We start from the raw sequence: 14,265 nt of genomic DNA on the forward strand, positions 1-14,265 counted from the left end.
ATGTGCCAGGACTTGAGCTCGGCCAAAATCCTGCTTGGGATTTAAACCCAAGGGGCTGGGACACAGACCCAGCCAAAACCCACGGTGCCTGGTTTCAGGACCTAATGAAGCTCAGGTTCTTGATGTCTCATTGCAGAAAGAAGTCAGTAAGAGACAAAGTGATACGTAAGAAGTGGATTTATCCAGAGAGAAACACTCCACAGACAGACTGTAGGCCATCTCAGAAGGCAAGAGTGAGAGACACACTCCCCAGACAAAGAGTGTGGGCTGTGGCAGATGGTGAGTGCAACCTCAAGTGTACTGTGGTTAGCTTTTATGGGTTGGGTAATTTCATAAACTAATACACAGGAGGATTATTCCAACTATTTTGGGGAAGCGGGCAGAAATTTCTAGGAATTGGGCCACTGCCCACGTTTTGATCTTTGGTTTGCCTTGAAACTGTCATGGTGCCTGTGGGTGTGTCACTTAGCCTGCTGCCGCTAAGTCGCTTCAGTCGTGTCTGACTCTGCGATTCCATAGACGGCAGCCCACCAGGCTCCCCCGTCCCTGGGATTCTCCAGGCAAGAACACTGGAGTGGGTTGCCATTTCCTTCTCCAATGCAGGAAAGTGAAAAGTGAAAGTGAAGTCGCTCAGTTGTGTCGGACTCTTAGTGACCCCGTGGACTCCAGCCTACCAGGCTCCTCTGTCTATGGGATTTTCTAGGCAAGAGTACCGGAGTGGGGTGCCATTGCCTTCTCCAGTCACTTAGCTGGGTGATGTGTTATAGTGAGCATATACTGAGGTTCAAGGTCTAGTAGAAGCTGTCTTGTCCACCATCTTGAACCCATTTGGTCTAATCAGTATATGTTGTGTCCTTGGGCTATGTCATTCTTTCAAAGATTGTGCTATGCCCCCTTCCCTCCCGTTTCAAAGGCATCAAAATCATATTTAGAGAAAGGAAAACAGAAATGAGAAAAATAGAGAAATAGCAAAATTCTCTTACTCATTTGGAGTTGCCAGGGCTTCAGCTACCATGAAATGTACTTTCTCATGGAAAAAGTTTATCTGACTCTGTTTTGTGAACCATAACTTGACTCTTACCCCTCTTTAAGCCATTTTGAAAGTTTTCCACCAAAATGCAGTAAAATCTGGAGCCTGGAATACCAGAATGAGGTACTTGACTGCAATAGGAAGTGTTTGAAGGATCATTTTTCCCAAAAAGTTAAAATCACACCTCTCATACAGATACAAAAATGAGCATGTGTTAAAAACTACTGTTAACTCACGTTATTAATAAAGGGAACTTGTCAGGCCTTAAAACCATTTCAAAGAAGTTCCAAACAAGAGACAGAACAGGAAGTATAAAATGAATGTGCAAATAAAGGCCAAAAAAAAAATGGGGTGAGTGTCTCTTTACTTGGCAGAATTCATTTGCATGTTTATAAATAAGAATTACTTTTTGGTGTTCTCAGTTATAACCATGTGGTTTATTAAATATCTCCCATAGAATCAAAATCAGAAAACTGAAGCGTGTCCTCTAACAAAGAGCAAAAAAAAAAAAAATTTTTTTTGTAAAGAGTAAAACAGTTTAGTTTTTGTAGACCATACAATCTTGGTTGCAACTCCTCATTGTAATTGAGAGTAGACAACAAAAAAAAAAACAAATGGGCATGGCTGTGTTCCAATATATCTTTATTTATGGATTCGAAAATCGGAATTTCATACAATTTTTCCCACGTCCCAGAACAGTACCTGGATTTTTTTCATCGACCAAACAAAAAAAGCTAAGAAAATTCCTAGCTCTTGAACCTCACCAAAACAGGTGGCGACAGAATTCGGCCCACAGGCTCCAGACACCCTGCTCTTGTAAGTAATGCATAGATTTCCATTGAAACTCAGATTTTTCCCCTAACAGGAACATAGGAGGTGATATGGTGATATAATTATCACTGCAGCAACACAAAGTTGCTGTCAAGTTTCTTAAAGCACGTCATGTGCCCAGAACAGTGCGTAGCGTCTTAAGTACTATCATTATTGTGGAACTTAGGTCAGACGCCCAGCAGTAGTCAGGACCAAGGTCAACGTCCAGACAGGAATCCCTGCAGCCTGCGCGCGCAGCAGAACTGGAGCCCCGAGTCCACGTCCCCGAATCTCTGCGGGATTGGGTTTCCGCCCTGGTGGCCATTACTTTTCAGGAATTGAAGGAGAATCTGGAAATCTTGAGGGCAATTTACACGGGAGAACTCGGTAACGGCCTTAGATTGGCCATCTCAATACGGGAGGCAGGACAAACAGGCTGTGATTTTTCCATCTTAAAGTCAGTGATTGGTCAGTGAAGTACTGGGTGGTCAAATAAGAGGGTGACGACAGTTATCCATAGGCCAGAGCAGAAGGGGGCGGGAAAACGAGGGTGGACCGTCAATAATTGGCGTGCGCGGTGTGACGCTAAGCCTTGTGTGATTGGTCCGTAAGGCGCTGAAGGAGGTGTGAGGCTTCGAAGAAGTCGGCGATTGACTGGAGCGATTTGGGGCGGGCATACAAATCACGAAGGCAGCGTTCGATTGGGTACCACCGCGCGGGGCGGGTAACCGGGACTCGGCGGCGACTTGGGATTGGCCGGCATGGGCGGGGCGGCCCGGTGTGCCGGTTCCTGTGTCCGGCGGACGATGCCGCCCGGCGGCTGGCGCTGGCTGCGCGGCCTTTGGGCTGCGGGTCAGCCCCTGTTCCAAGGCCGTGCGTTGCTCGTCACCAACACCCTGGGATGCGGCGTTCTCATGGCGGCTGGGGATGGGGCGCGCCAGACCTGGGAGATTCGCGCCCGGCCCGGCCAGAAGTTCGACCCGCGTCGCTCAGGTAAGGGGACCGGTGCTGCTGGCTTTTTACCCCAGATCTTTGCCCCCAACTTCAGATCCGGAGACCGGTGAACCGGACCTGAGCTCCGTGACTATGTCCGGTGACCTCAGTTCCTGGCAAGACCCTTTACCTCAGCGTGCAACGTAGACACCCCCTCCCCGTTCTCCGCGTCCCTTCCCCCTCGAGTCTTCATCTCATCTCCAATATGTAGGGTTTCTGTCCGCTGCCATCCTGACGGTCAGGTCTTCGCCCACCCCCTAATCTGCTACCCTCTCTCTTGCACTGACAGACTTACCATTGAGCACGATATGCTGCACCTGGGGTAGTCAAAGGCACAGCATCTGGCTGCCAGCCAGCTTGGGTCGCACCCTGGTCCCACACTTCCCTATCAGCTGTGCCTCTGTTTCCTCCTTCGGAAAGCGGGGCGATGGTGGTATCCTTTGATAGGGTAGTGAGGGAATGAGGGAAGATGCAAAAGCACCTCTTGGAATGGTACCTGGTGGTGGGGCTAATAATGGAAGAATATTCGGTTCGGCCCTGGGAGGGTGTCAGGCTTACCCAGGTCTTAGCCAGGGAGGGAGTGGATTGGGGGGGGGGGGGAAGATTGCTGGCCTAATGTGCCCCCCTTAACTCTTGGACTGTCCACAGTGAGCATGTTTGCAGTCGGCTGCAGCATGGGCCCCTTCCTGCACTATTGGTATCTCTGCCTGGACCGCCTGTTCCCTGCATCCGGCTTCCCTGGCCTCCCAAACGTCCTCAAGAAGGTCCTCATTGACCAACTGGTGGCCTCTCCTATGCTTGGCGTCTGGTACTTCTTGGGTAAGGAGTCCTGTGAACTTGGGCTTGGTCCCTCCTGGATCAGGGGGTCAGGGGGGTAGAGTCAGTTTTGTGTCCAGAACTTGGAGATGTGTTATCGATGCACCTCCTGTGTGGGTGGCCCGGGACTGGAGGCTGGGGTACAGTGGTGACTGGACAGACCCAATGAAGTCCGGTGTGAATGGCAGAATCACAGACAGTGGTGCTACGTGTAGGAAGGGTGAAGACAGTGTCTGAGATGATGGTTGGGAGAACCTCTCCAAGGAGAAGACGCTGAGATGAGACATGAAGAAGGAGCCACCGGGCCAGGAGGGAGGTGGGGTGGTGGGTGGAGGGGGAGGACAGCTGGTGCAAAGGCCCTGAGGCTGGAGGAAGGGGAGGTGAGACTGAGGTTGGCAGGGCACAATCATCCTAACCCTTGGCTCTGGAGAGCTGTTCATTCCTTGCCACCCAGGGTCAGTTTCATTATCTGTAAAGGTAAAGGAAGGTACAGGACTGGTAATAAAACCGCCTCAGCAAGGGTGTGTCACCGCCCCACAGGGTATGAGTTTATACAGGACAGACCTCTCACTTCTTGTTCACCCATTTCAGCCTCCCTGCTGTGCCCCACTTCCCACTGCAAGGCCTTTAAACGTCCCGGTTCCTCTGCTTGGGACACTGTTCCGCTGCCTGGGGTGGTGATTAGTTGCTCAGTTGTGTCCGACTCTTTGCGACCCTGTGGACTGTAGCCTTCCAGGCTCCTCCCCATGGGATTTTTCAAGCAAGAATACTGGAGTGGGTTTCCATTTCCTCCTCCAGGGGATCTTCCTGACCCAGGGATCAAACCCGAGTCTCCTGTGTCTCCTACACTGCAGGTGGATTCTTCACCTGCTGAGCCATTGGGGAAGCTCTGTTCCTCATGGGTCCTACCCTACCCGCTTTACCACTGTACTCCATACTCCCCAGCCCCTGATACTCTCATTTCTTGGTTTCCTTCCTAGGCCTTGGCTGCCTGGAGGGCCAGACCCTGGACAAGAGCTGTCAGGAGCTGCGGGACAAGTTCTGGGAATTCTACAAGGTGGGCATGCCTGCCCAGGCCCCGCCTATCCCTTCTCCTCCACCCACTTTCATCTCGCTTCTGACCCTCCTTTCAGGCCCCACCCAAGCCCCTCCTGGCTCCGCCCCTCACTACATTCTGCCCCTCCCCATAGGCTGACTGGTGTGTGTGGCCTGCTGCGCAGCTGGTGAATTTCCTCTTCGTGCCCCCCCAGTTCCGAGTCACCTACATCAACGGCCTGACGCTAGGGTGGGACACCTACCTCTCCTACCTGAAATACCGGGTGAGCGCAGTGGGTGGACCAAGCACCCAGGGGACTCCTGGGGGAGGGGGGCACATGTGTGAGCCCCAAATGGCAGTACAACTACCCTTCAGGGTGAGGGCTGCCTGTGTCAGCCTTTATTTCCTGACAGCCTGCCTGCACCCCGTGGTGGGTGGGCAGGTTGCTGATCACCAACGAGGTGAGGACCAAGCCCACATCTGTCCAGCGAGGCTGACCCCAGTGCCAAGGGGTTGGAGGAGGGTTCAGTGGGGTGCCTAGGGGGGTGAACAGCACATGTAACCAGATGCTCTTGTGCGGTCAGATCCCAGGCCCTCTGACACCCCCAGGCTGTGTGGCCCTGGGCACCATACAGACTGAGCCCCCAGATGCCAGACAGCAAGGCAAGACTGACTGAGCTGCCGCTGACCAGCCACCTGGGCAGAAAGGGGAACCGACTCCTAGGCCAAGTCCTAGCCACACCCTGACTTCTGGGCATCTGCTTGGGCTGCCCCTGCCAAGCCCACTGCCAGGCCTCAGTTTCTGCCTCTGGAATACAACCATGAAGATGGACAGTTGTACCTCAGCCTTTCTGGGACAGCTTCAAGTGACTCGTGATGGGCCATCCTCAGCTCTGGGGTCTCAGCCAGCCAGCTAGCACCAAGCCCTCTGTAGGCTTGGGCTACACTGCTGTAGGCTGGGCGCTGGGACCAAGGTGGGGGATATCGCCCATCCGCTTGGATCCGGGCCCCAGAATTTGGAGCCTCCAGTCTTATCCTCTAGTCATGGAGTATGGAAGTACCATTAAATTCTCTTTGTAATTGAAAATCTTGTGGATGAACAGAGCCAGCATTATCAGGCCGGTGCTCATAAGGACATTGTGTCATCCATTCACTTTATTGGGTGTGTGTAGTGTTGTCATGACATCTCCTGGGGGGCTGGGGGGCATGTTTGACACTCATGACGTCAGAACAGGTCTGGTGGAGAGTGGTATCCCAGGGTGGTGCATATCTGCAGCAGCCCCCCGCCCCCCAACCCTGCTCCCATAAAAGGTACAACCTTGGGGGTGAAGAGCCAGGTGGGCCATTTCCTGGCTCTGACCCACCCAGTGGTCCACGGTGAGATGCCTGCAGCCGCCTGGACCCACCATGCCACAGCCAGGAGGCTGGCTACCTCCCATCACCCGACCAGCTTGCCCTGGGGTGTCACCTGGCCCCCTCTTCAAAACTGATAACTGTTGATGGGGGTGAATTTATAAAAAGGTGGGGTCTGGAGGGAAGAGTGAGCGGTGAGTTCACGGGGCCACGACACGCCACTGCAGAGCGAGAACAGGGTTGTATGTACAGGGTGGGGCGTGGAAGAGGGGGGTGCCCGAGCCCCTGGGGGACATCTCCAATAAATAAATAAATAGCTACGATAATAAATAGGGTGATGGGCTAAATCAGGGCAGGGGACTCAAGCCCATGGCCAGTAGGGGCCCTGGCTCAGGCCCAGGGGGTGGGCAGGGGCGGGGCCAGGATGGGGCGGGGCGGGACAGGGCGGCTCTCAGCAGGCGCAGTCCTGATGCGGAGGCGCCTGCTGGTCCGTGAGCTGTGGGCCCTGCTTGGCGCCCGTGACTGCGGGATCGGCCGTGTCCAATGACTCAGACATCTTCTCGCAGATGACATCCACAAGGCGCTCAAAGGTCTGCTTGACATTAATGTTGTCCTTGGCGCTTGCCTCAAAGAACTCGAACCCTGTGGTCAGGGAAGGGAGGGGTGAGGACGCTGGACCCCCCACGCCCAGACACACTTTGCTGAGGACAGGTAACACCTGGAGTTTCCCAGTGCCAGATGCATGTGAAAGGCACGGACAAGTCCCATGGCTAAGCACCAGTGGACTGAGTCAGCCTTTATTTCCTGGACTCCTTTCTTCACCTTAAAATTCTCCTCTTCTCATTGTCCCCAGAGCCCCTGCATGGAACAAGGGGGTGCCCAAGCCCCGGGGGGACATCTCGATAAATAAATAGGTACGATGATAAATAGGGTGATGGGCTAATTCCCTGCTTCCACCATCCGGCCCAGCCCTGGTCCTGACAGCATCTGACACAGATCCAGGCCTTTCCTGCTCACACAAACTCTGAGGCTTCCTACTGCCCTCTGAAGAGTCTGACTCCCCAGCTTGTAGTTCAGGTCTTGCATGATCAACCATATTTCCTCCAAGTGATCCCCATGTTCCAGTCATGTAAAACTATTTGCTAAAAAGATCTTTCCCACATCCGGTCACACTTTCTTCTGTCTGAAAGATCACCCTTTTTCTTCAAATACCAGTTCTAATGCCCCGTTTCCAGGAAGCCTTACCTATGCCAGGCAGAGCCTGGCTTTCTGCTAGTTCCGCCAGCCCAGATCCCTCCCTTTCACAAATCTGGAGGCCTCTTGGACCCAGCAACATCCAGCACTAGTCTGGGCAGTGACAGTATCAGAATGAATCATTAACTTCTTGCAGAGTGAACTCCTAAACATCCCTCAAGACCCACCTGAAATGGCCCTTGGATCAAAGGCCAGCTCGCCGAGAGTATAAATTATCAGGATTCAAATCCAGGCCACATCTTGGCTTAGCTGTGAGACCTTGGGTGTGTGTCTTCCCCTTTCATGGCCTCAGTGTCCCTTTCCTAGCCTGTGATGTCCAGCGTCACTGGGTACTCACCCAGGTGGTCTGCCAGTTGTCGACCACGTTCCGATGACACCACCCGCTCGTCCTCCATGTCACACTTGTTCCCTACCAGCAGCACCTGGGCATTGTCCCATGAGTAGGTCTTGATCTGGGTTGACCTGGAGGAGATGGTGACAGAGGAAGGTTAGGGCTTGGAGAATCTGAGCACCAACCCTCTCCCCCAATTCCTTGTCACTCATCCTATTCAAGCCCCCACCTCCCATTAATTCTCTATTTTTAATATTTATTTATTTGGCTATGCCAGGTCTTAGTTGCGGCACACGGGGTCTTTGATCTTCTTGCAGGATGTGGGATCTAGTTCCCTGACCAGGGATAGAAGTGGTCACTGGGAGTGCAAAGTCTTAGCCACTGGAAAGTGAAAGTGAAGTCGCTTAGTCATGTCTGACTCTTTAGTGACCCCATGGACTGCAGACTACCAGGCTCCTCTGTCCATGGAATTCTCCAGGCAAAAATACTGGAGTAGGTAGCCATTCCCTTCTGGAGGGGATCTTCCTGACCCAGGGATGGAACCTGGGTCTCCTGCGTTGCAGGTAGATTCTTTACCATCTGAGCCACCAGGGAAGCCCACTGAACCACCAGGGAAATCCTGTCCCATTAATTTTTGAGGAGGGCAGGCTCAGTCTCTTCTCCTGCCTTTGTCCTGCCAGGAACACTCTTCTCTCTGCAGGGGCCTGCTCCCACAGTTCCTGAACTTGAGAGTCCCTCTTTCAAGAAGTCTTTCCCACCCTTCCCAGATCCCCCACCCCCAGAAGAGAATTCTCCCTCTTGAACAAAGTCAAACATTTTCTCAAAATTTATCATTACTCTCAGCAGAAAATGTAAATGTTTATACCTTCAAAACTTACAAGCTATCTTTATATTTTCTGTCCCTCCCAGTTTTTTTTTCCCTTTATATGTTTATAATTTCATTTTCCTACCTAAAATCTTTCTTTCCCATTATTTTGAGCTGATGCCACATTGTTTTAATGATTATAGATTTATAGCATAGCTGGGACCCCAATATTGTTATTTACATTTTTGGCAAGGGGCTGGGACTCTCTCATCTCGGCCTGTACCCCAGGCTTTACACGAAGCCTGGCTCAGAAGAGGGCAGGTGGGGGCTCACGTACCAGTCCTGCACAGCATTGAAGGACTCCTCGTTGGTAATGTCGTACATGAGGATGAAGCCCATGGCGCCTCGGTAGTAGGCTGTCGTGATGGTCCGGTACCGCTCTTGACCCGCTGTGTCCTGGGAAGGAGAGGTGGGGTGTCAGAGCGGAGATACATGGAAGTTCTTCCGCCTGGGAATGAACTCTGAGATGGTGGGGTCCAGCCCCCTTGAGGCTCAGAGGAGCAGGGGCTTGCCCAGAGGCACAGTGGGTCAGGAAGGGTGAGTCAGCTGCCTGTCCCAGGGCAGGTAGTACCAGTGATCCCAAGGTACCTATAGCATCATTCCTTCATTCATTCGACACATAGGGACCTGTGCCACACCCTGTGCTGGGCACTGAGGACACAGTCGTTAACAAAATGGGCCCAAATCACTGCCCTTTTGGAGCTGACAGCTCTGTGCAGGAAACAGAATCAACCCAGGACAAGAAAGAAAATGCATCCTCAGATCACGGAAATGTACTGTCAGAAAGTAATGAGACAGGAGAAGAAAAAAAACCAGGCAAGGATGGGCAGTGTGGGATGGGGGACAATTTAAAAACTTGCAGGATGAGAGAGGGAGTCATACGGGGGTCAGGGGAAGGAAAGTCTAGGCAAATGCCCTGAAGTGGGACTGGGTCTGGTACATTTGAGGAACAATGAAGAGGCTGGAGACAGAGGGAGACAGATGAAATGAGGCACCAACAGGGGCTGACCAGGCAGGGTCTCCTCAGCCAGGGGAAGGTTGCAGGTGTTACCAAGAGTGAGGTGGAAAAAAAAAAAAAAGAGTGAGGTGGGAGCCATGGAAGGATTGTGAGCAGGGGACAACCAGCTCTGGCTTGGGATTTATCAGATCCCTTTAGGACCCAGAGGTGTTGAGGGAGGTGGCCAGAAGACCCTGGTGGAGGAGCCTGCTCTTGGCCCAGGGAATGAGGTTGAGGGGTCAGGATCCCTCTGAAACCTCATCCAGACACTCGTGGAGGAACTTGAACATGGGGAAACTGAGGCACTAAGCAAGCAATGCATCTGATGATGTCAGGGGTAGGACAGGACCCAGCATTTACCCCTTCCCCACCCCTGGAGAGCACTGATGGGAGAAAGGGGACACTCTCTTCTGTGCCTCTAGCCCCTGGTACACAGTAAGCGCCTCATAAATGCCCAGTGTGTAATGAGCGAATCTAGACAGGAAAGAAATAGGCAGAGCTGGGGCTGCTGTTCCTGGTTGGGGGAGAGTGATGGAGCCAGAAGGCCCCCCAGCTGGACCCACCCAGATCTGCAGCTTGATCCTCTTATCGTTTCGGTAGATGGTCTTGACCTTGAAGTCGATGCCTACAGTGCTGACAAAGGCAGGCGTGAAGGAGTCGTCTGCATAGCGGAAGAGGAAAGATGTCTTGCCCACGCTGCTGTTTCCGATGATGAGGATTTTGAACATGTAGTCGAAGTTCTGGTCCGAAGATTCCTTCTGCCCATAGCGAGCGTCTGTGGCAGATGCCATCTGGGGGTGTGGGGCGTAGGCGAAGGTGAGGGATCCCTCTCCGTCCCCAAACGCCCAGGCTCAGGCTAGAGAGCTCCCAGCGAGAGACGGAGATTACTCTTATCCCATCAGGAGCCCCAGTACTAACGGCGCGCCCCACCGCAGAGGGCTGGCCGTGACCTTGAAAGGCCTGAGGTTCCAGGGGAGGACCTCAGAGCGAAGGGGATGGAGACACCTTGCAGCCCCCTCCAGCAGGCCTGTGCCCCCGGCCCGGTTGTAACCTAAGCCCTACAGCTGCGCCAGGAGAGGTGACTAACTGCGGCCGGCGCCCCCCCCCCCCACCCCGCCCATCAATCATTCATGTTCCTCAGAACTGAGCCTCGCGGGCGCACGTGCACACGCGTGTACTGTACCACGGGGACGCGTGTCTGCCGTCCTTCTCCCAGACTCCCAGGCTGGGAGAGCTCGAGCTGTGACAGCTATATCACGTGATAGGCACGGGACGTGCACACGCTCACGTGCACACAGCAGGGCACACACTGGGACATGCTCGGTGCACGGGAAAGAGCCAGACACCTGTCTGCACGCCAACATGTATATACAAATGTGCAAATGCACCGTGCGCAATGCGTCCTCCACCCATGCAGCCCAGTACACGTCACCCACACAGGCACACATCTCTGTGCACATAGGCACACTGTTGTGCACGCACACGCGCAGTCCACGCGTCTGCCTCCACATGCCTGTAACACTCACAATCTTGGGTCGGGATCCCCAGGGTATGCACGAGCACACCCTGGTAAACAAGCAAGGGTACACATAGACCCTCTTGCACAGGCGGGCGCGCACACGCGTGTGCACTCCACGCGCACGCGCACGCAGAACCTCCCGCGCGCACAGCTTCCCGCAAGGCACTCGCCTCATCTCCCCTCCCCCTCCACCGCAGAGCCGGGGGTGGAGGGATGGAGGTGGGGGTGAGGACACGGCAGGTAGAGGGAGCCGAGGCCCTCCCCCTCCCCAGGCTCCCGACCGCCGCATCCTCCTGCCTCATTTAAGGCCGGCCAACTTCGTCCCCTATCCCAACCAGACCACCAGTCAAATGAAGGTTATATAGGTGCTCGGCGCGGAAGCGCAACTGGAGGCCTGGGAGCTCACCTTGTTCTGCACTGATGCTGTGGCGACCCTAGAGGCGGCGACTTTTTTGGCAGTGGCGGTGAAGTGACGGGGCCCCCGGTATGGTGATGTGGGGCTGCGCTGCAGCGGAGGCGGCGGCAGCGGCTGAGGCCCCTGCAGTCCTCGGTGACGTCCTGCAAAAGGCGGGGCGGGGCCTCACATGCAGATACGGCCGTGATGCCATTCTAGGGCGGAGCCACGGATGGAGATACTGTCTACTGTCGCAGGCAGAGCCGGGAGGGGCGGGGCTCTTGCGCAGATTGACGCGAGAACGGGGCGGGGCGCAGAGAGCTCATCCAGTAGCTAGCAGAAGCGGTGCAGGAGGGGAGGAATCGCTTGCTGGCTCCGCCTCTCTTCAGAATAAGGGAGGCGGGGCTTCGCAGCGCCTTCTCACTGGCTTAAGTGGTCGAGCGACGGGGCAAGTAACCAGTCAAAGATTGCCACCCCCCCCTCCTGTCCAATGGTGGTTTCCGGGCGATTGAAGGGCCCAGAGGTTGAGGCCTCAACTGAGCCTGAGTCTTCTGGGGGCGTTCCCCTTCACCGCCCCCACGCACCCCAGGTCTCAGACTCAGGAGGTCCCCGTTCAGTCCAAGGTGCTGTGACCGCTCATTAAACTCCCCCTATTCCCAATTTCAGAAAAGAGGAAGCGAGGTTCGAGAAAATGCTCCATATCTCCTATTTACGGGGTTCAAAATAAGTATAAAAGAAAAAATAGCGGAAATAGGGATCAAGATAGACCCTGTCTCATTGCTGATATGTACCCTGGTGGCTCAGACGGTAAAGAATTTGACTGCAATGCGGAAGACCTGGGTTCGATCCCTGGGTTGGGAAGATCCTCTGGCGAAGAGAATGGCTACCCATTCCAGTATTCTTGCCTGGATAATTCCACGGACAGAGGAGCCTGGTGGGCTGTATAGTCCATGGGGTCGCAAAGAACTGGACACGATTGAGCGACTAACACACTCAAGACCCCTGAAGGGGGTCGGGCTAGTAGATGCTCCACCCTGCTTCTGAGATGAGGAAAGGAGAAATCGGGATCAAGAGAGCCACCCTCTGCCACCAATTTCCGGAAAAGAGGAGGCTGACGGACACTCCGGGAACCCCCGGGAACCCCTCTCCTTCCTGCGCCCCATTTTCCAGAGAAAAATTCAAAGTCAAATTCAAAGAAAAATCCAAATGGCCGAAGTAGGGCAGGAAAACAGCCTATCCCCTAATCTCGCAAAGTCTGCGGTTAAAACAAACAAACAAACAAACACAACAACGTAGGGAACAGTGAGGTTCAAAGACCCTGCAATAAAGGAGTGAGGTGGGTGGGAGATGCTGTACTCCTGCCGGACTCCTGAGCTAAAAGACGGGGATGGAGAGTCCTCCCTCCACCATCCTGGCAAAACTAGACTCAGAGATGGAGACTCTGGGGTCCAAGATGACCCGTTATCCCCCAACGATCTTGATGTGAAAAAGTCAGAATGGGGGGTGGCGCGGAAGAACAAGACCTCGGCCTCGATTCCTGGGCGCTACCGTCCGCCCCAGCTCCACTCTCCACACCCGGCAGGGGGCGTGTGGCCCCAGGAAAATTCTGATCTCCCTGATTCCTCCTCTGGAGACGAGGGGCGGGGCTGGTCCTGTTTATAAAAAGCTCACCAGCTGCAGAGGCGCCTAGAGACCAGAATAACTTAGCGCCTGGAGGCCGCCCCCCGCCCCCAGCGCCCCGGAAGTGCGGAGAAGTACCCCCCCACACCCGCTCTCCCTGCAGTTGGGAAATCTATTTTTTCCAAAGGATAACATCTTTGTCCCTCCTCCTCACTCGGACTATAAAAGTATCACAAACCCACTGCGGTGAACTGAGAAAATTTTTAAAATATAAATCCACCTCCAACTCGCCCCACTGGAAGACCAGCAGTCGAGTTTCCGCTTTGGGGTGGGGAGTGGGGGCTCCAGGCGTTGCCCTGGTGGAGGTGAAGGCATGCGAGTTTGCGAGGCTCCCTGACCTCCCGGATGCATGTTCAGGCGAAAGTCGGGGATACCCATTTATTTTTTCCCCAAAGGGTAAAAGCTCACAACAATGTGCACCAGCTTCTGCCCAAAGGTATTTGGTATTTTAAAGTAAAAATAATGGAAGGACTTTATTGCTAAGAATCAGAAAAAGGATCTGGAGTTAGGGATGGTTGAATCGGAGGTGCAAGCTACAGACTTCAGGGGAGGTGTCCTATATGGCCAGGGAGACATAGCCGGGGGTGGGGGGCGCTGGGAGAAGGGCTCCAAACCCTCTCAGATCCCACCCACTGCCTCCCCACTAACTCATCTTTCTCCTCTGGTGAGTCACTCCATATTTTAGGTTCCAGATGCAATCTTGCCTCAGGGCCTTTGCACCTGCTGTTTCCTCTGCCTGAGCTGTTTCCCTAGCTCTCCCTGTGCCTGGCTCTCTCATCTTCAGGTCTCCAATCAACACCCACCTCCCTCTGGAAGCTCTGCTTTCACCCCGTCACTTCCTATCATGTCATGTATTTCTCCTTCCCGACACATCCCATTAGAAGTGTCATGCTAACTCATTTATTCAATAGCCAGCTGTGAGCTCTGAGAGTCAGAGATTGGTGTCCTTAGCACCTACACCTACTGTGTAGACACAGTAGGCGCCCTGTGATGGTATGATATGAATGGATCAATGAATCAATGAAGGATTGAAGGGAGGGTGACTTTGGCCACTGAGGTTAGGGAAGGCCTCTCCGAGGAAGTGACATTTGAGCAGGAATCTTAAGGAGGGAAAGGATCTGGCCACTGGGAGAATTGGGGGGACAGCGCTCTGACAGAGGGAACAGCAAGTGCAAAGGCCTTGAGGC

At 53.8% G+C, this 14,265-nt stretch overlaps 2 protein-coding genes across 3 annotated transcripts; one reads left to right on the forward strand and one right to left on the reverse strand.

Moving 5' to 3' along the window:
* Window positions 1-2,591: 2,591 nt before the first annotated feature.
* On the forward strand, window positions 2,592-5,772 carry MPV17L2 (MPV17 mitochondrial inner membrane protein like 2). Of its 2 annotated transcripts, XM_027548262.1 has the most exons (6): window positions 2,592-2,833; window positions 3,123-3,266; window positions 3,482-3,652; window positions 4,630-4,706; window positions 4,840-4,968; window positions 5,270-5,772. In XM_027548262.1, the coding sequence occupies exons 1-6, from the start codon at window positions 2,602-2,604 to the stop codon at window positions 5,360-5,362; spliced, it is 846 nt and encodes a 281-aa protein (XP_027404063.1). In that variant the 5' UTR covers window positions 2,592-2,601; the 3' UTR covers window positions 5,363-5,772. The 2 variants fall into 2 exon arrangements, with proteins under 2 accessions (XP_027404063.1, XP_027404064.1); XM_027548263.1 differs by lacking the exon at window positions 3,123-3,266 and having other exon boundaries at window positions 2,597-2,833.
* Window positions 5,773-5,810: 38 nt separating this feature from the next.
* Window positions 5,811-11,621, reverse strand: RAB3A (RAB3A, member RAS oncogene family). Its single transcript, XM_027548264.1, has 5 exons — window positions 11,411-11,621; window positions 10,049-10,276; window positions 8,766-8,884; window positions 7,630-7,754; window positions 5,811-6,680 (listed from the first exon to the last, which is right to left on the reverse strand). Exons 2-5 carry the CDS (start codon window positions 10,274-10,276, stop codon window positions 6,490-6,492), a joined length of 663 nt encoding a protein of 220 aa, XP_027404065.1. The 5' UTR covers window positions 11,411-11,621; the 3' UTR covers window positions 5,811-6,489.
* Between the last annotated feature and the right edge of the window lie 2,644 nt (window positions 11,622-14,265).

The sequence above is a fragment of the Bos indicus x Bos taurus genome, chromosome 7 (genome assembly GCF_003369695.1).
Source record: "Bos indicus x Bos taurus breed Angus x Brahman F1 hybrid chromosome 7, Bos_hybrid_MaternalHap_v2.0, whole genome shotgun sequence".
In the NCBI taxonomy this organism is placed as follows: domain Eukaryota; kingdom Metazoa; phylum Chordata; class Mammalia; order Artiodactyla; family Bovidae; genus Bos; species Bos indicus x Bos taurus.